Here is a 20,889-nt window from a genome sequence, read left to right as displayed (position 1 = left end):
ATGATGTGCAAGCAATTAGCTCCGGCACCGGTGGTGCAGCCACCAAAGAAAAAAATAGTGGTGGTTATGGGTGCCACCGGTACCGGAAAATCAAGACTTGCCATGGACCTCGCGGGCGGGTTTTCGGCGGAGATAATAAACTCTGATGAAATGAAAGTATACAAGGGTTTAGAAATTGTTACAAATAAAATAAAAAAGGAACCATGCAACGTACCATACCATCTCCTTGGCGTTGCGGATCCGGAAACCGAGTTCACGGCTGAGAACTTCGTCGCAGCCGCTACACTGGCGGTCGAATTGATTGTCGAGAGAGGGAAACTGCCCATAATCGCTGGCAGATCGCTTTTGTTCATCGAAGCACTAATTGACGATGAATTCCGATCAAGGTATTGTTAAATTCACGCATGTTCATGTTCGTGTTAATGTTTGTCTTTTGGCTTTGTTCTTTTTTATTTTGACTTTGTCTAAAATATGTTGTTATATTGATACTTTAATTTTCATTAATAATAATAATTTTAGAATATGGTATGATGCCGACATTTTAAAGTAACCGAAAATGAAAACCCAAGATAAATAAAGTTGTAATATGTTCATGACAACCATTTTGGATCATATACTTTTAAATTATGTTGTGAGTTTTCTATGTTACGTTTTGATGTGCATAAGCGTACCGCCCCTACAATGAACACCACAAACGTGTAGATTTTTACATACGCTTCGATATAAATATTATGAGAAAAGTGAATATGAGGCTGTAAAGCATACAAGCTTACTACATGCGAAACCATTAAAACTACATAATTTTGATTAACAATTCCTAAAAAAACTGATTTTATTCTCTTTTGATTGTCGTTTCTTCTCCTTTGAATTAGCATATTTGGGTTAAATACATAACTCCTAATTTATCATCGTTGTTTAACTAGTTACTGATTTTTTTCTTGTATCTATTTTATCCCCATTAATGTAACAATTTTAGGATAAATCTATAATTCATACTTTATTGTCGCATCAATTTCTAATCTGTAAAGCAAATTATCTTCATCCATTCATAATTTCTCATACAAAAAAAGTTAATCTTTCAAGCATAGGTTCTTGAATAACTAAAACTATTTAATTTTTATTTTTGTAACAAAATGCTTCATATTCATAGATCGAAACAGTAATACATGAGAAAAAAGTTTCAACAAGTGGAGATCAATGGTGGTTCACACAATAGAAGGTAGGATGTCTCTAAGTGAAATGGTTTTAGGAGTTTTTTAATAGAAGAAATTGTGATTGAGATTGAAAAGATGTTTTGCTCGAAGACTGAATATTGATAATCGATGATGATGAATTATGAATTAGAGAGTCAATCTAATTTTGGGGGATGAAACCGAAAAAAAAGAAAGAGAATAACATCAGTTTCTATAGGAATTATAAATTAAAACTACGTAATTTTTGATGGTTTCGCATGTAAGCTGTGTGCTTAACAACCCTATATTCACTTTCCATAAATATTATTCAAATCGTTTTTGTTTCCTTATGCATATGTAATGGGTTACTATAGCAAATGCAACCAAGTTCCACCTGCTCCCCACCGAAACACGCAGATTAATTGCAACTAGTTAATATTAAGATTTAATCTAACAGGTTTTCAGTTTGCTTCTTGTGGGTTGATGTGGAACTGCCGGTGCTCCACCAATCATTATCCACCCGCATTGACCGAATGGTGGCCGCGGGGATGGTGGAAGAAGTTAGAGCCATGTATAGCCCTAACGCCGACTACATGAAAGGGATCCGTTGAGCCATTGGCGTGCGGGAACTTGATGCTTATTTTCGTGCCGAATGTTCATCTTATGCCGAAGATAAAACTCTCAAGATATTATAAGAATCAGCCATCAATGAAATGAAGGTTAATACATGCAAGCTCGCAAACCGGCAAGTTGAGGAGATTCACCGGTTAATAAACGTTAAACGTTGGAACATTCAACGGCAAGATGCCACATTAGTTTAGTTATTTATACAATCTAGCGGCACAACTTGTTACCCGTTATCCTATTTTAATTGTAAAAGAATTAATAATTTGGTGTAAACTATATAATCTTTGGCCTTTTGTCGACTCAAAGGGAGCCATTCGTGTTCTTTTTTTTTTTCAATAAAGCATGATTGTTTCTATTTGCTTAAATCCCTAACCATCTTGAGAATTAATTAATTCGAGTAAACAAATATCAAACTAAAACTGTTTTTAAAAATAAATAAAGCTTAAATAACATAGTTGTAAATTATAAAAAAACATTTCATTCATTAAAAATGGTTGAAAGACGGTTACGAACAAAAAGAATCTTTATTTTTCAACACTATTCGGTTTTTATTAAAATTAATACCAAAATATTAAAAGAAAAAAAGGTTGATAAAACAAACTAATTGTATTTCTTTTAGAAGTTTAACGTGAAAAAGTCTACTAGAGAAATTAAATTTAATGTTAAATTATAGTACCAAATAATAATGGAATAATTAATAGTACATAATATATTATAATAATACAATAGTATCAAAATTAAACTTTGGCTATAATGAGTGTGAAATTGTCTTCGGGAGCTCGGGTTCATCAATCCACTAAAGATGAAATGAAATTTGTTCTAAACAGTTAAAAAAACAAAATAGTTTAGCCGTCAGTACAAATCGGTACTGGTTCCATTCCAAGTACGTAGTTAGTAAAAGGTATTACCATCAACACACAACCTATCATATTAATAAATACTTTTTTCGGCTAACATCCTAGTTGGTCTGGTTTCTGATTCACGTGTTCTACTAAAAGGGTTCTACTATTAACAAACCACCTATCATTCTAGTAAATATGTATTTTTCAATAACACCATATTATGATATAATATAAATTAATAATTATGTGTTGGTGCCGCAAAGACCTTATTGGTCCAAGTTGCGACCCATGGTTTTCAAGCAGGGGGTACTATTTAGGAACAAAGTATTAATAGTGTGTGATTCGCGTAGAAAATATGTACAATTTTAATTCCAATGAGAAAACATGTAATATTATTCTACAACATAGAAATACCAACAAGGAGAAACAACGTAAAACACACATCTCATTTATTAATTTATCATACATATCGTAGTATCAAAGATGAACAATGTAGAACACATGTCGATATTTTCATAATACATAACACTAAGATGGAAAGAAATTTGTCGACGTAAATAGTCCTGTAATAGGTTGTCTATTTGTAAAACCAATAAATACCCTTTTTCTCTCTGTTAACCTCATCAGGCTCGATAAAGATGCAATCCTTCGTCTCTCGCCAGATGGCTTGTAGAATGGGCGTATCATCGAACTTGTAGTAATCACCCAAAATAGGCAGTACGGCCGCCCTGGCCTCGAAGGTATGGTAATGAGGAATCGTGGGGAATAGATGGTGAACGGTGTGTGTTCGAGTCACATCATGGAAAGCATGGTTCAAGAATCCAAAGTTTCGGTCGACAGTGGCCAGAGCACCTCGAAGCCAGTCCCACTCGGTTGAGTCATAGTGAGGGATGGACGGGTGGGTGTGGTGTAGATACGTGAGTAAGATGAAGAAACCGGTCATGACAAGCATGGGCATTCCGTATATGTTGATCACCCATTGTGTCCCCATGATTGTGGCTGCTCGGTAAACAGCGTAACAAGTGGCGACTACCCCGAGATCCGTGAGGAAGATCTGAAAGCGCTCGCTGTCGTTGAAGATAGGACTGTACGGGTAAAAGTGACTAGTGATTCCCTTCTCGTATTTCCTACCATAAAAGTTGAATATAAAGTACAAAGGAAAGCCGAAAATGATCTTGAACACAAACACGAAAAATGAACCGACCGGGTTGTTAAGGATTTCAGAATATAGTTTATCAGACTTGCGTCTAGGGATCCAGACCTCGTCGTATTCTATGGAGTTCGTGTTTGCATGGTGAGTACGGTGGCTATATTTGAACCCGAAGTATGGAGTGAGGATCAACGAGTGGACGAAGAACCCGACGGCGTCATTGACCCACGGGTATTCACTAAACGCGTGATGCCCGCATTCGTGGCCAATGACCCACAAGCCCATAAGATAAGCACCTTGGAAGAACCAATAAACTGGCCATGCAACATATGTTAAGGGTTTAGGGAGCAAGGGAATGAAAGTATCGGCTAGATAGTATAACGCGCCGACTAGGATAAAATCACGGAAAAGGGCTGCGAAAGAGCGTACAAGAGAACGTTTGAAACAATGTGGTGGAATGGCTTTCTTGAGATCGCTAAGCTCGAAGGGTGGTTTAGAGACTGGAACACGTTTGTGGGCGAGAGGTTTATCCTCGTTGGTGTTAGCGAGATTCATTCGACCACCGGCTCCCATGGTTTCGACAAGTGAAGTTTACAAAGAGAAGAGATGGTTTTGGGTGGTGGAATAGAGTGAAGTGATGATGGGTATTTATAGTTTGGAGGTTCAACTAAGGCAACTATCTTTTGTTTTAAATACATTAGTAATATTAATATTACTATGTCACTATGTCAGTCAAGGATAGGATAATGTGATATTCAAAGAACGACCAAAAGTTGTCTATAGTAAAACTACCAAGTTTTTGGCCCTTTCTACAATTTTCTTAGAATTTACATTAAATAAATATATAAATAATCGACGTTTTAGAGCTCTAAGTAATGTTAATGGATAATATAAAAGAATATAATTTGTTATTATGTAGGAAAGATGAAAGATATCGACCTATTTTTTTATATTTTAATAATTGAAGTTAATTATTTAGAGGCGTCTTTGAAATCAATATATGTTGTATTATTTAGATGATGTCTCATAAGTTCTAATGTTCTATGCGGAAATGAAACACTATCGTATGAACTTTTAGCCGCCCCAAATAAAAAATATATTTACATAATCTGATAGTATATAAATCTAATATAAAGTTAGCATTTCCGTTACTTGTTTAAATTATGTCTTTTTTAGCTTTGTTCCTTTTGTTGTCATTAAAAATTTAGTGTGTTATTATTAATCTCACCACATCGTATAAGGATTCTTAAAAACATAAATCTTAATTCAGTTTGGTAAACACAACACCTATCACAAAAAGTAGTATGTAAACAAGTTGAACTACTCTATTAAAAGCTCGCTTATATAATGGTCATTCATTTAATAAATGGATAAAAACAAACATATTATTTATTTAATAAGGCGAAATAACGATATGACTCTTAGGAAAATTAGACGAAAAAATACAACATATAAATGTCATGAAATTGAGAAAAGGATACACATATCCTAAACATGATACCATTTAGTGTTTTCAAAATTGCATCGCCTAAATGGTTATCAATTTCACAACTTAAAGTTTGCGTGATTTGTGGCTTAGCTAATGAGATAGCAAGCACAATATTCTGGATTTTCATATTTATTTTTGGTTATAAATAATGAATTCGATTCCCAAGTTATTAATAATCATTAGGATAATTTTTGAACTCCATATAGATTATGTTTACAAATAAATTGCTTTTATTGTGAGACAATTATTAAACGTCTACAATTGATTTCAAAGCAAGTGATTATAAGAGCAACAATTCATGTTTGCACTTGGGTACATGTATGTTACATACAATATCATAATTCACATCAAGCCAGTAAGTTATAATAATTACTCCCTATTAAAGTTGGTTTTTGGTCAGGAACCGATTATTTATCATCTAATATTTGGTGTGTGCTATATATTGAAGATAATCCACCACAACACACAAAGATGAGACCACAAATAAAGTTGGGAATTTATGTTGGGTATTAAATATTATCTATTATTAAATACTTAGAGCCAATAGTGAGATATATTTGTTTATGGCTCATCGGTTTTCACTTTAGTCAATCAACATTCCCAACATCAGGGGGAGATATAAAGTAGTTGGAAAACAAATTTGGTTGGAATGAATTATCATTGATCCTCAAACTAAATTATATGAACTAAAAGTTCAAAAGGTAATTCATGTATAAAGATTAACGAATCAATTATCAGACGATTCACTGACCAAAAGAAAGTGTCTAACTAAGACACCTATACGAACTGCTAATGCTCCAATTAATAAATGTCTCGGAAGGACAACGCATATTGATAATAAGTCTAACGCACACGTGTAGCGTGGTAGACTGATCGGTTCCAAAGGTAAAATTTCCTCGAAAATTGGAGCAAATAATGAAGATGGTCAAGTCGAGGTGCAATAAAAGTTCTCTTGAAAGAGATTAGACATGATGGTTCTTGAAGAACCTTAGGTACCTGAAAACAAAGAGCTCTCAATAATTATATTGTATCATGTCTACAAAGATATATGGAATCGAAATAAAGTCGACGTCGCTATAATTTTATATATATATATATATATATATATATGTATAATTAGCGCTTGAAATGATGATGATGATGAGGATCAAGATTCTAAATCTGCCTATAATAAAATGATTGGCCAAAGTGGAAAGACGCAAACAGGGCAGAGTTGAATTCTCTAAATAACGGAAAGTTTGTTGGACCAGCAGTCCGTACAACTAAAGTTGTAAAATGTATTAGATACAAACGGGTATTTTATATAAGTTATGAAAATTCAGTTAAGTGATATAAGGCAAAATTGGTGGCACAAGGATTTTGCAAAGACCCATGATTGATTATAAGGAAACGCATTCTCCAATGGTGGAATCAATGACTTTCCGATACATTAATAGTCTGACAATATAAAGAGAGAATTGATATGCGTCCAATAAATATTGTTATTCAGTTGATATCGAGAGTTTACAAGAAAATCTATGAAGGATTGAATTATCAAATCATGTAAAGTTGTCGAGAACACAATGATTGTTGTGTATAGAGTCATATTTGAATACGTTACATAAATGGAACTCCTGAAGAGTTTCCTAAGGTAGTTGAATACTTGAAAGGTTAACTGATACATCTTTATGATGGAATTCTTGTGCATCAATAAGCATACATATAGAAGGGAATGTACATGATGAGTACAATATCTTAATAAACAAAGAAATTATACAATATGGATTTTGATATGTGATACAAAATGATGTGTTAATGAGCAAGTTTATGCAACAAAGATCCTAGAAAGTTAATGTGTATGCATAATTCGTCAAGTTGAAAGAGGTCCATGATGTATTGGTAAATGCATGGATTTATGTTTATTACGTATGGACTAAATTATTCGGATTGAGCTTGGCACAAATCAAGAGATATTTTGATAAAGAGGGGGATAAGTTGGATATAATTATCTATACTTTTATCAAAATTTCAATCTTAAAAGTTCATTATAATCACATTTTACAATGATGATGTATATATCACTGAGAGAAACTTATGAGCTTTTAAAGAGAAAATTCTTTTTGAAAGACCTTGACACAGTGTGATTATTGTTTGACTTATAGTTCGAGTACATGTATAATTATATGTTTATAAATCCATCAAAGTGCATCTAGAAAATGTTGAGACATTTTACCATGGACAAATTGAATCATGTTAGCATGTTAAAGGTTGTCTAACAATGACTTGTCTATCTAAATATGAATATTATTGGTTCGGAAATACCATAGTTAAATGCATTGGTGCATTATGTTGCACTATTAGCTATATATGATTATTATTTCTTTATTTATATTTATTGGCATGTGTTCTACTAGAAGACATCACAACAGGTTACAACATAAGTTTCAGGTATGAAAATATGTGTTTATATTTTACTAACCCATCAAAACAAGTTTGGTTAGTCTTGTTGATGCAGAGAAACACAACAAGATCATAGTGTTTGCCAGATGAAGTAATAAAGGTTTTTACATGAAGATCACACAACATCATTCAACTTAAGGATTCAAACGTCAACGAACGAAGACGCAAATGATTGACTACAAAAGTTTTGGGCAAATTTCATAGAAGATCGATATTTACCATTTTGACGGATATATAAATCAGGGGGAGACAATACGCGCTGCACTCTTTTTCCCTTAGCTATGGTTTTGTCCCACTGGGTTTTCCTAGCAAGGTTTTTAATGAGGCAGCATCTCTAAGCGTATTAAGTTGATAACCAAGGGGGAGTGTTATAAATATATATTATGGTGGTGATGTGCGAAACGCGGTCTATAAAAAACTTAACTTAACCTAGACACTCTAGTTTTTAATTTATAAATCTAGACTATCCTAATACTAGACCACTAGACAGGCAAGTGTACCTATCCACTGTAGTAAAGCCTAATGAAGTCCGGATATCGAACCCAAAGGATACTAGCGACACCTAAACTAGACTCTGACTAATAACTTAAATAAATTGATTTTATTGATTTTTGTCTTTTTTTTAATTATAAACTATAAATTAAATAATACTTAAACTAAAACTGACACGAAAAAATTGGGGTGAAACTCAAATAGGGTGAAAGAACTACCTAGGTAAGGAATCCTACTAGTTAACTCGTAAACTCTCGGAATTGGATTTATGATTGGTACCATATTCTAAAAATATGAAATTTAAGTAATAACTAAAGTACGCTAGATCATCTCCCGGTCTCACCAACAATGCCTAAGGTACCCAAAGATTAAATTACCTCCCGGTCTCTCTAATCACAAAACACCCTAAGGCGTAAAGGGGTATTTTTATTAAATTTGGTTATAATTCGGATATGTAAGAATCTAAAGAAGTCTAGGGTAACTCACTTCCGTGCAATCACTACCCAAACCCGCAAAAGACCAAAACAGACGACACTTAATTACCTCCCGGTCTCTCAAGTGACAGAATATAAGGTATCTCTAAACTCTCAATTACCGTTCCTATGGAATACGTTAACTATATACCATAAATTAGTTGTAAACACACAGTAAACAACCTAATATGTATCCATACATGAAAGACATTCACAAAGACGCATATGGAACAAAAACTGATAATAAATTAATACCAAATACGCATATGCATCACAACCAAATAAAATAAAAACTTTACCAAAACATGAACCAATCAATAACTAATCCAAAACCAAAAGTAAAACGAGTCTAAAAAGTAATCATCCAAACCCAGGCAGTATAATAATTTAGCTACTCATAATATTTAATGAAACAAAAATAAATAACAAAGTATTTCGGTTCATCAAAAATATTAATAATAGTTGAGCTACTAGCCTGTGAGCTTAAATTATTGAGTCGTGTGCCTTCCTGGTTAAATTACTTCACTTTTTGAACTTTTAGAAATTTGGCCGTGGAATTTTTTTGACCAGCATGCTTGGTTGCTTGCTATTATTTCTTTGCCTTGGACTTTTTGCTCACCTCCTAGCTCACGGCTAGGGTTCGCCCCTCACGTCCACCCTTTTCCAATCAGCCCTTTATTTTATATGTAGTCATTAAACCCAAGCCCAACTCTTCGAGTTTCCTGAAACAAAGCCAAAAAAAAAAAATTAACGTGAGCTTCAAATTGTTAAAACTTGATCAAAATCTTTAAATATATATGTTTGTCTTATTGATACAACAAAACTGAACTCAAGTTTCTAACAGATTATTATTATTATTATTTGTTTGTTTCGAGTTTAGTATAAACATTCAATATTAGCTCATTTGTCTCATGAAACCAATAAACTAAGCATATGAACCATTTACGAGTATTATTTTATGAAAAACAAGTCAAAGCAACTCAAAACTGTAGGAAATAATTATAATAAATTGATATAATTTAGTCCACATCAGGTGGTTATTAATACCTAATATAGATTAGGCTTATTCTTCAAGTTATTTTTTCCTATATATACATATCATTGTATCTTATTCTATGACACACCTAATTAATTAAATCTCCATCTTCCTCATACATCTCTCTTTCACATGTTTGGCTATTAGGCTTGTTTTACAACATGAACCAATATGCCATGTTTATTTATTTATGTTTGTTTTTTTTTAACGACCAACTAAGTAACGCCGAGTACTCCGTACGCGGCCCCCATTGGCTAAAGGTAGCCCGAGCCGGCCACTAGTCTGGACGGACGGAGCCCCTAGCGGTCCATCTATTGAGGGATTCACCGGATAAAACCCGACCCCCACGCCCGCCAAATGGCACGACAGCGAGGAGCCGGTAAAACCGGGTGAGATCAGGACTCGAACCCTGGCAAACCAAGGTCATCCCTCATATATCCCATATAAATTGGTGATAGTGATGTTTTAACCCCCTACCTCTCACTAGTAAAGTGAGTGCTCTACCATTGAACCACATCCAATTTATGAAATGATTTTATATTTTATAATCTTATACTTAAATATATATGTTTAATTAAGGATGAAACACTTTACGTAATGACAATACTAGTATTTTAGGTTTTACTTTGAATATTCACACTTACTTTTAACATGTTTTGATTTAGGTTGGTTTATTTTATGTTTGACTGTGCTCGTTTAGAATAGTAACGAGCGAACATAACGACCATGATCATGTTTATTTTCTTAAACACGTGAAAAGTTAAGTGTTGGTATTTATTCGTCTGCTCGATTAAAATTAGATGGAAGAACAAAAAAAGTCTTCATATTCCTTTACAAGCTTAACGAAAAGAATGGCATCGTATGAATGATATTTTTTAAGGGGGGCGTCATAGTTGTCGGGTATTACTTGAAATTCCATAGCGTTCAGAATGTCTTTTATACATTCTCAATTTTGGGAGCATAAACAAAAAATAATTAAAATGTTTGTTGCATGTCAAGGGACATCAAGCCTAAAGCCATCAATTATGGATTAGCAATATTTATAGATTAGATAATACTATATGGTGTGGATATCATTTGTCTGTCGATGAAAGGATGATGTACGTGGCCATCGGTCACAACGGCAAACACCACCCCACAACAATAATATCGGGGTTTTTCTTTGATAATTTTTTCAAACAAAATTCTAGTTTTTCAATAACTTTGAAATAATTAAATTGTTATTTTATTTGAAGAGGGAGGAAACAAATTGGAGAGTATTTTCTTGATAGAGTGGAAGAAAGTGATGTGAAGTGATGTGTGTCCTGTGATATGACATTTACATGATTAAAGGGGGAATGAAGCAAATTGGTGCCCACACACCATAGTTTAAGACATGATATAAAACATGTAGAATTTACATATCATAAATGTTTAAGTGGAGTCCCATGCGACACACTTGAAGTTATGCAAGTGAACAAACACTCATGAATTGTTCGTGAGCTGTTCGGGGGAAATTTGTTTATTTAATAAAGGAAAAAACATAAGCAAATTTTTTATTCATTTAATTAAATAAACATACATGAACACACATTTTGTTTGTTCATTTATGTCCATGAACCTCCTTTTATATTCATTTTTGTTCACTTAAGTTTACCCCTATGTTATACAAAAACACGTGGTAGATTATGTCACAAATGGCTTAAGAAGGTCATTAAATTTGTAGGTAATCAGTGATGGGTAAAAAATTTTGGTTTTGGTTTTGGTTTTTCGTATGTCCATCAAAAAGGTTTTATTTTGGGATTTTTTAGATAATTCAAGGTTCTTGAGTAACTTTCTAAACTTTATTCATTTGTTCAATTTGTTATTTTTCATATTACCTAAGCATACAAGAACTTTAACATAAAGGAAGGTTGACCTCATTGACTTGTAAAGTTTTGATGTTATTGGGGCAGATCAAAATTGACTGGGTGTGGGTTTAGTCTAAATGATATGGGCTTAGTTAGAGCTAATTTAAATGATAATGGGCTTAAGTTAAGCTTATAATTTTAAATATAGATTTCTTTTATTAATTTAGGTGGCTTGGTAACCTTGGTTGTTTATTTATTTTTGGGATATTGGTTTTTAATACTTCAAACTTTTCCTCATGGGTAGATAACACTCTCAATTTTCAATTTGTCGCATACCACTCCCAACTTTCACCATATTTTCTTATACCACTCCCCGTCTACAGGAACACTAACCTCGTTAATGTTTTGGACTAAAAATGTCATTCAAATTATCTGAGGGGGTAAAAAAGAAATTTTATTTTTAATATTCCAATTATTCCGGCAGCAATACTCACCTTAGCCGTTACTCTCTCACTCGAAGACCGTGAGGTCTTAGCCTACATGATTACTCGTTCTATCAAATGCACAAACCCTAGGTCATCCAATAATAATAATAATAATAATAATAATAATAATAAGTCACCGGCCGTACACAAATCTCCGGTATTCAATTGCTATTGCTTCGACCGTTACACCAACTACTGGTTCCGGTGGGACATGTCAGCTAACCGTGAGCTAAAACATCAAGTTATCGAAGGTTAACTGCCGCGGCGGCCGGAAACCTAAGAAGCTGAGTCACCGGAAGCTCGCCGGAAAAGCCTTAACTCCGCCGCCAGAGGTTTCGGTTTCGGTTTCGCCGCCGTACGACGTCGCATTAGCTGAAGAATGTGCGGAGGAGTCGCCGCCATCGCCTCCGTTGCCAATAACGGATGAGACGGCGGTGGTTAAAAGTTCTCCGGCGAGAAAGGTGGTGGCAGACGTGAAAGGGTTGTTTAATTGGCGTTTATGGGGAATATTAATTTTTGGTTATTTTGAAGAATATTAATTTTTAACCTCTCTATGTGTGTAAAATTTCTGTTTTACTCTCTCAAATAATTTGAATGACATTTTTAGTCCAAAACATTAACGAGGTTAGTGTTCCTTTAGACGGGGAGTGGTATAAGAAAATATGGTGAAAGTTGGGAGTGGTAGGCGACAAATCGAAAGTTAGGAGTGTTATCTGCCAATGAGGGAAAGTTGGGAGTATTAAAAACCAATATCTCTTTATTTTTTGATGACTTAAATTAACTTTTTTTTTCACTCGTTACAAAATTTTTAATGGGTATCGTTTTAAAAATATAGGGTATTTCTCCAGTTTATTGTTTTATATATATTGTGCATAAAGAAAATTCATGGATGTGACTATGTGAGGTGACCCTTTTGTGATAGAAAAACCATATATCATAACTAGTAAATACATGACACATTGTGTTAGCGGCCATTTTCTTCCACTCGGCCAAAAAAGTCGCGAAGACCTTAATTAGCATCACACTTACTATGATTTTCATAGTCACAAATGATCGACTTTATACCGGTGTATGTATAATTGTATAAGATTGTAATTCAAAGCTTACTTAGAGTGAAAGGGGCATTCATGGGTGCTACTCACTCACTGACCAATCATACATCGTTATTTCATTTATATTCTCAAGTACCCACAAATCATTGGAAACACCTACACATAAGTATCCTAAAAATATTTTGTAATACATGTAATAAATTGATTATTAATGGGTATTTTAATTTCTTCAAAAGTCATATAACCACACGATAAAACTTTGTCACAAATTGTAATTTGACAAACTACTCATATAGTTAGGGGTGAGTTTGTCATATGGTACTACCTATAAACTTTACACACACTAGTGCCCTGGCCCCTCTTATACCTCTTCTATTCATAGTTGTGTAAGATTGTAAATCAAAGTTAAAATAATAGATTATTAAATTAAAATATATGTGAAATTTGCTAATAGTAGTTGGCTTAAATTAGTAGGCTTAAATGAACACATGCACTAATCATTCTACAAAAATATCTTGTAAAGATTTGTGTAGATTGTGTGAAGTATTTAAGTCATAAATTTGAAAATGATTGTTGGGAGGGCAATTATAAATAATTTCATTTTTTAATTAAAAAAACAAATTGAACAATCTGAAATTCTGGTTAAGGTGATAAATACGTTATCGTTATAATTATAAAATCTTAATAGCATTATCAAGCCAATAACGCAGACATGAAATCTTCAACATAGAGTTATACGATATCTTTTAGTTCCCAAATTTGTTAATTGATTATAGTTATTCTTTAATCCTAGCTTATAGTGGTTGACATAAGGTATATATAACAAATATATTTACAATTTTTGTGGTTGTGCTCAATGTTCTAAGTAGATATATAGAAAAAGACGAGATAATTTGGTTGCTTTATGTATAACTGTTAATTAAAGGAAGATGTACAAATGCTTATAATGTTTATAGATATGTAAATTAACCAAATGTTTAGTGATTCGTTCATGGAACTTTTTCAGAAAGTCCATTCCTTTAATAAATTAACCAACAAGAACATGTACACATACCCATTCATTTTTTACGTCACTAAATGCTCATACATATATGTGTTAATTTGAGTTCGTTTAGACATAATTATTTAGTACCTGTTTTTTCACGAGCTGACCAGGTTTATTTAGTAATAACATATAAGTTGCAAGTGATATGTTGCGTGCCACTCTATCAGACTGTCAACATTATCATAATTATTTAGTACCTATTTTTTGTAATTTTTTAAATGCACGTTAACCATGTTTTTAATTCTGAAAAATAACGTTTAGATTTCTTTTATTCTATTTCATTTCCTTACTCCATCTCATTCATCTATGCGTTATGCCTATATAACTTTCTTACCGTCTCTTGTTTCCTCAACGTATACCCCTAGATCCGCTCCTGTCCGACTTTCAAAACAAATTAAAGATGTGGCATTTTAGTTTGTGTGTAGTTTTAGCTCTAGCGGTAGTCGTTACACATTCGGTTTACATGTGGAGGAACCCAAAATGTAGTGGCAAACTTCCTCCAGGCTCAATGGGTTGGCCCCTACTCGGAGAAACTATCCAATTTTTCGCCCCTAACTGCACTTGGGACATCCCTCCCTTTGTAAAAGAGAGAATGAAAAGGTGAATTATTATACATAGTGTTTGCTGTCATATTATCAGGAATCTAGGGGTGTCAATCGTGTCGGGTTGAATTATTAAACCCATACACATGACTGATAAGTTATGGTCAACCCGAACATGACCTTTTTAACCCAAATAATTTATACTTCGAGCTCATTCAATCCCAAGATAAATCATAGACATTTTTTTCATATTAATAAATGGTAGTTTCATGCCTAAAGGAAACAGATAAAAATTACAAGGATCGATGCTATCTTAATTAATTTTGAAATTAGAGTTTATCTGTTTAAATGAATTGATAATTTATTAGCAAACTTTTTATTTTGGCCCAAAACGTGCGTGTAGAAACTTTGGAAAGGAAAACAAAATAAGAACGTACTTTCAATAATAAATCAATTCATATATGGTAAACTGAAAAATATTTGAAGGAAAAGACAAAAATTTTGGTAATAAAATAAAAGTTTCTCATAAAAATAAATGTTTTTGAAACCTAAACGGGTTAACTAGTCAACCCGAACATGATCTGTTTTTAGATGGTTATACCGACCGACCAACCAAAAACCTGATTATTTTTCTGTTGGAATTGCCGCCCCTGAATTTTCATGTAAATTCTTTGATTATGACATTCTTTGATATATTTCAGATATGGGTCGATATTCCGAACCAGTTTTATCGGGCTGCCAGTTATAGTCTCAACAGATCCAGATCTTAATTATATGGTGTTCCAACAAGAGGGTCAATTGTTCCAGAGTTGGTACCCATATAGTTTGAGACAAATATATGGGAAGCAGAATGTAAGTACTTTGCATGGGTACCTACATAAGCATCTCAAAAACATGGTGTTAAATTTGTTTGGTCATGGAAGCCTTAAAAATATGCTTTCTGATATTGAAAGTGTAGCAACAAGAAACATAGAGGCGTGGGCTCGTCAAGAAACGGTGGAATTACAGGGAGCAACTGCGGATGTAAGCGTTTAAAAGTGTTCATAACATTGTGAATATACTCAGTTTCTTATGATATCTTTTGGTGGTGTTTAACAGATGGTATTTGGTCTCACTGCGAAAAAGTTGATAAGTTATGATTTAGAGAAATCGTCCGAGAATCTTAGGGAGAACTTTGATGCTTTTCTAGAGGGTCTACTTTCGGTTCCTGTGGCGATTCCTGGAACAGCTTACTACAAGTGCCTACAGGTACCAAAATAATATGGGAGAAAGTCCAAAATATCCATTTTACCAAAATGTCCATTCTAAATCATATCGACCCACGGACTTTTAATTATTAACTCAAAGGGATTTTTAGCCAACCAGATTTTGCCTCTTGTTTAACCCGTCGATTCAACAAGATTATTTTGGAGTCCGACGAGATTATTTTGGACAAGTGCCTGAATCATCATGTAGAGTTAATGATTACAAAATTAGCAGGTCGAAGGGTTTTAGCATGAACAATTTGGGAAGATTGATCAAATGGACATTCTCTTGATGCCGATCATTATTTAATATAATTATAGAATCATGACATAAAATGTTGAGTTTTTGATTAAAATCATATATATCCATGCTCAAAATTGCTGATAAAGTTCTAATTATATCAATTAGGGAAGGAAGAAGGTGATGAGGATGCTTAAGAAAATGTTAGAGGAAAGAAAGAGGAATCCTAATAAGGTCAACACTGATTTCTTTGACCATGTTCTTGAAGAACTGAAGCAGGCTGATACAGTCCTTACAGAAGAAATTGCATTGGACTTGATGTTTGTGCTTTTGTTTACAAGCTTTGAAACAGCTGCCATGGGGTTATTAGTAGCCATCAAGCTTCTCACGGACAATCCTCGAGCATTGAAGGAATTAACAGTACGTATATAATCGAAATTCGAACTAGTAGTTAAGTTCTTATTAGCTAGAATGGATGGACAGTGTTTTATTTTTGTACTCTTTTGGCGACTTTTGACCATTTGACTCGTTTCGTTTTCAATTAATGTTTTGATTTACATGTTTGATCCTTACATACAAACTACACGTGCACAACGCACTCCTTTTATTTGGTACAGGAAGAGCATGAGAAAATCCTAAAAGAGCGGGAGAACCCGAAGGCTGGACTTACATGGGAAGAATATAAGTCGATGACATTCACTTTTCAGGTGTGTTTGTTTAACCTTATAGTATCACAATTAGTGATAAACCTATCTAGAAGAATTAACTCAAAACTACTCTAATATGAACCAACTACATTGCATTACATTTCAGATTATAAATGAGACTGTAAGGCTGGCAAATGTAGTTCCCGCAGTATTCAGGAAAGCACAAAGGTATATAAATATCCACAAAAGGATGATGAATTTATCCACATAGTAAGATTCATAGAGGAATTAATATGTATCTTGATATGGATATTGCGCTTGATGTAGACTACACTATTCCATCTGGCTGGGTTGTAATGGTAAGTCTGTCAGCTGTCCATTTAGACCCTGTGAACTATAAGGATCCGCTCGACTTCAACCCATGGCGGTGGGAGGTAATTTGTAATTGTTTTGACACTTGGTTTGGTAATTTCTGACCCTTTTTTGTATTAATGAGTTGAAATGGGTAACATAATATATTTCAAACAGTTCAAATAAAAGAAATTAGCTAAACGGATAAAAGTTTGTTAGCTAAGTTAAAGTTTACATTATAAATAGGGGCAACCGAGTTAGGGATTGCCAAGAGGAAGAAGAAGAGTCAAACCGAGTTAGGGTTTAAGAGATTGTAATCAGTTTTTTGAGTTAGATTTTCTGATTAATATAAACGAGAGTTAGTCGTTGTTCATGTTTGTTTATCTGTCGGGACTTTACATAAACCTTCAATTCTCTCTTGTTAACTCTCAAACCAGGGAATGGGTATGAAAGGTGCATCAAAGAATTTTATGGCTTTTGGAGGTGGCCAAAGGTTTTGTGTTGGTGCAGATTTTGCTAAACTTCAGATGGCTGTCTTTCTTCATTGCCTAGTAACCAAATATCGGTAAATCGTAATTAAAAAGATACTAAATTTATTAGCCTGCTGGAGAGAAAATAAATATGTTTACGTGTTTTCTTCCATTATAAATTATCAGTTGGCAATCGATCAAAGGAGGCGAGACTTTACGAACTCCAGGATTACAATTTCCAAATGGCTTTCATGTTAAGTTTTTCAACAAAGATTATGAAAAGAACAAAGATCCAAAATCTGAATTAGCTTATTATCCCAAACAGAAATGAAGATTCTGCTGCAGGATAACAAAACATTGGACACTCATATTTTTATCGGTTATGTTTGTTTGTTTTTCGAATAAAGAGATAAGAGTCCTCTATGTTGGTGTTATGTTTCTGTTTATTGGATCGTAGTTCCTTTATGAGAGTTATCTACAAATGTGTGGTCAAGCGTCTATGTATAACAGCTTTTTAATTAAACTAACTAAAACAAAGACGTTGATTTTCTAATGCTGGTCCTATCATTATAGATGATATTAAAACTACATAATGAAGATAAACCGAGAGTTAAAGTATGAATAAGTTTTATTTAGAGCAAACAACAACAACATCAAACGTACCCAGTAAATCCACAAATAGCAAAAACTATATAGGGTCCGGGGAAGGTGTATAGGCAGACCTTAGAGCATCCACAACAACATACATTCAAGAACCGACACATCAACGCCACGTCAGATTCCAAACTTTTCTCAAAAACCTAGATTTTTACTACAACAACAAACTTTTACAAAATTCATTAAAATATTATTAAAACTATATATATAATATACATGTATATAACTATATATGCATGTGAGAGAAGGTGGGAAAACGGACCCCATCACCCTTGTTTGTTATAGGTTTTGCGAAACAACCATCACCATTCAAACTCTAGTCCTACAACAATGAATTTAGTCCACCCTTGCCTACCTCTCTTGCCATCTCATCCAACATTGGGCATTGCACCCTGCTGTGGATGCTCTTACCTCTATCCATGAGGATAGAGAGACTGTTTTCAAAGAGACCGTCGACTCCAAACCATGCAACATACAAACACACATGTACCAATAACAAAATATATAGTGATAAAGTGGTATTATTTACCAACACATATGAAATCAATTTTATTTACATCAAATGGTACTAATATTGTTATGGGTTTCTAGCATCTAGGCCCTTGCATGTATGTGCTTATGACGTGTCATTGATGTAACATGACCAATGACCATGGGTGTCTTTATGGTTCCATCACCAAGTCTAGAAATTTGTTCAGTTCTTCTTTCATCAAACATATCATCTTCTCTTTTTTATTTATGTAAAGTGGATGTCGCATGAAATTTGAATCCACGATCTTCATTTTTAAAAGATTTTGTTTTGTCACTGAACCACCAACCCACGACTTTATCATATATAATACTAATAAAAGAGTAGAAGCAATGCACCTGCTAAGTTTACAAAAAACAAAAGGACTTAGCCTAGCGGTATCGATATGTATAAATGATAGTGTTTGCTTTTAAGAAGGTATTCAAGATAACATATAGATTTAAAAGTGGGTCAAGTTATTCTATGAAGGGTCACAAAAATGAGAAGTATGAGAAGTCATAAATAATTTACACGTGTCAAGTGTTGACCAAAAGGAAAAGGGTATAGAGGTAATTGTATACATTTTCTCTCTCAACATGCAAGACACATGTTAATACCCCCATCATTTTAGAACGTCTATAACTGTGACAATCGTCAATTTCAGGTTAACTCCGTTAACTCAACTCCGTCAATTCAAACTTAAAGATCACTGAATCTATAACGCACACCTCATTACATTTAAACTAGGGTTTAAATGACGCTTAACACTTACTACATGTGTAGTCTTTCGGGAATTGCATCGAAACGCAAACGAGTTGACGCAAACGATTGGTGAATAAACGAAAAACGTCAAAACAATAATTATGTGATAATTATGTGTTAGACTTATGTGTTATGTGATAACATTGTTATAAACGTTAACTCAATGTGCTAGAACTAGTTAATTAAGCTAGAAAAGTAACATTTGGAAGTTGAGGGACTAAAGTGTAGCATGTTATTATTATTAATAACAATAAACCCTAACTTTCTCTTCTCCCTTTCACTCTACCCGACGGCAGCCCTCCCCCTCCCCTCTCTCGCGATCGGCAGCCTCACACACACACATATACACAAGATCTTTCAAGTTTGATCGAAGATTAAGGTGCTAGGAAGGTATAAACAACTATCCTATGCATTCTTCTTGCTTAATTTCGATTTTTAATGGGTTAATTGTGAACCCTAGGTTCCGAAAATTTTCATATATGGTGCTCATATGATTTGTTTGATTAGATGATGTATTGATTGTGATTTGATAACTAGAATTGATGTTATCACATGTTAATTGTTTGTGTCTTTGATTTGAGTTCAAGCAAAAACCCTAATCATGTATGTAATGTGTAATTGATGTGCATGGATAGTGATTATGGAGTCTAGAGTGTTATATGAATGGATTATAGTCTATAGATGGTTAATATGTTGAGTTTTGTTGCAAACAGTTTCTGGACAGATTGTGTTGTTGATGTTCAATTGACTGTAACGGGGTGTAAATGTGAAAATTGGTTGAGATTATTGATACTACAGTAAACTAGGTTGAGTCTAGTTTCTAAAGAATATAAATTTGCAATTTTTGAACGTGTAAAAGTTAACTTTTATGATTTTACAAAAACGTTGTGCAAAGCTGAGTTGTTAGACCTGCTGTTAGGTTGTTTTGTAAATATTATATCTCATGAACTACAAGGCCAAATGGGTTGGTTCCACTTCTGGAAGTTAACTTGTTGAGTTAATAACCAAACCCAACTGGTCTTGCATTTGTTGGATTTTTCATTTAACGGGAATTTCAAATAATATTCTTTTGCGCATGAATTTGACTGTTATGAGCTTGCTGTAATGTTTTGATCATTATGAGAAATCTATGTGGAATAAAAATAAAATAAAATATGTTCTGGAAACCTAACAAATGCATGCTTTTGTGATGATTTTTGGTAAATTAATTGAGATGCTATGATCGGTGGAATAGTACAATCTTTCAAGTAGAATTTCTGTCTCGGTGAAACTAGCTGCTGAATTTTGTGAAAATGCATGAAACATGATAATTGCTAGTTAATTGTTATGTTTTGAC

The 20,889-nt window shown here is 33.7% G+C and overlaps 2 protein-coding genes and 1 pseudogene across 5 annotated transcripts; 2 read left to right on the top strand and 1 right to left on the bottom strand.

Moving 5' to 3' along the window:
• LOC143627234 (adenylate isopentenyltransferase 3, chloroplastic-like) lies at positions 1-1,990 on the top strand. The gene is made up of 2 exons (XM_077097108.1): positions 1-386; positions 1,630-1,990. Exons 1-2 carry the CDS (start codon positions 1-3, stop codon positions 1,781-1,783), a joined length of 540 nt encoding a protein of 179 aa, XP_076953223.1. The 3' UTR covers positions 1,784-1,990.
• Positions 1,991-3,147: 1,157 nt separating this feature from the next.
• Positions 3,148-4,498, bottom strand: LOC143627237 (delta(12) fatty acid desaturase DES8.11 pseudogene; annotated as a pseudogene).
• A 9,742-nt stretch (positions 4,499-14,240) lies between these two features.
• Positions 14,241-18,024, top strand: LOC143627233 (cytochrome P450 87A3-like). 4 transcript variants are annotated; one of them, XM_077097103.1, is made up of 9 exons: positions 14,241-14,731; positions 15,375-15,696; positions 15,772-15,921; positions 16,327-16,578; positions 16,776-16,865; positions 16,972-17,033; positions 17,089-17,239; positions 17,594-17,721; positions 17,813-18,024. In XM_077097103.1, the coding sequence occupies exons 1-9, from the start codon at positions 14,532-14,534 to the stop codon at positions 17,955-17,957; spliced, it is 1,500 nt and encodes a 499-aa protein (XP_076953218.1). In that variant the 5' UTR covers positions 14,241-14,531; the 3' UTR covers positions 17,958-18,024. The 4 variants fall into 4 exon arrangements, with proteins under 4 accessions (XP_076953218.1, XP_076953220.1, XP_076953222.1 ...); XM_077097105.1 differs by having other exon boundaries at positions 16,972-17,048; positions 17,131-17,239; XM_077097107.1 differs by having other exon boundaries at positions 16,972-17,055; positions 17,138-17,239.
• Positions 18,025-20,889: the final 2,865 nt, after the last annotated feature.

This window comes from Bidens hawaiensis, unplaced genomic scaffold, assembly GCF_021521415.1.
Source record: "Bidens hawaiensis isolate Kalapana, Puna unplaced genomic scaffold, B.hawaiensis_p1.1 tig00004618_1, whole genome shotgun sequence".
NCBI lineage: Eukaryota > Viridiplantae > Streptophyta > Magnoliopsida > Asterales > Asteraceae > Bidens > Bidens hawaiensis.
This window is presented reverse-complemented; position numbering and strand designations above follow the sequence as displayed.

Bases quoted from the DNA above. Each gene is read 5' to 3' on its own strand.
- LOC143627234 (XM_077097108.1), top strand. From the start codon at position 1: ATGATGTGCAAGCAATTAGCTCCGGCACCGGTGGTGCAGCCACCAAAG. The intron at 387-1,629 runs GTATTGTTAAAT...TTAATCTAACAG, and splicing joins GACGATGAATTCCGATCAAG to GTTTTCAGTTTGCTTCTTGT.
- LOC143627233 (XM_077097103.1), top strand. From the start codon at position 14,532: ATGTGGCATTTTAGTTTGTGTGTAGTTTTAGCTCTAGCGGTAGTCGTT. The intron at 15,697-15,771 runs GTAAGCGTTTAA...GGTGTTTAACAG, and splicing joins TACAGGGAGCAACTGCGGAT to ATGGTATTTGGTCTCACTGC. The intron at 15,922-16,326 runs GTACCAAAATAA...TATATCAATTAG, and splicing joins CTTACTACAAGTGCCTACAG to GGAAGGAAGAAGGTGATGAG.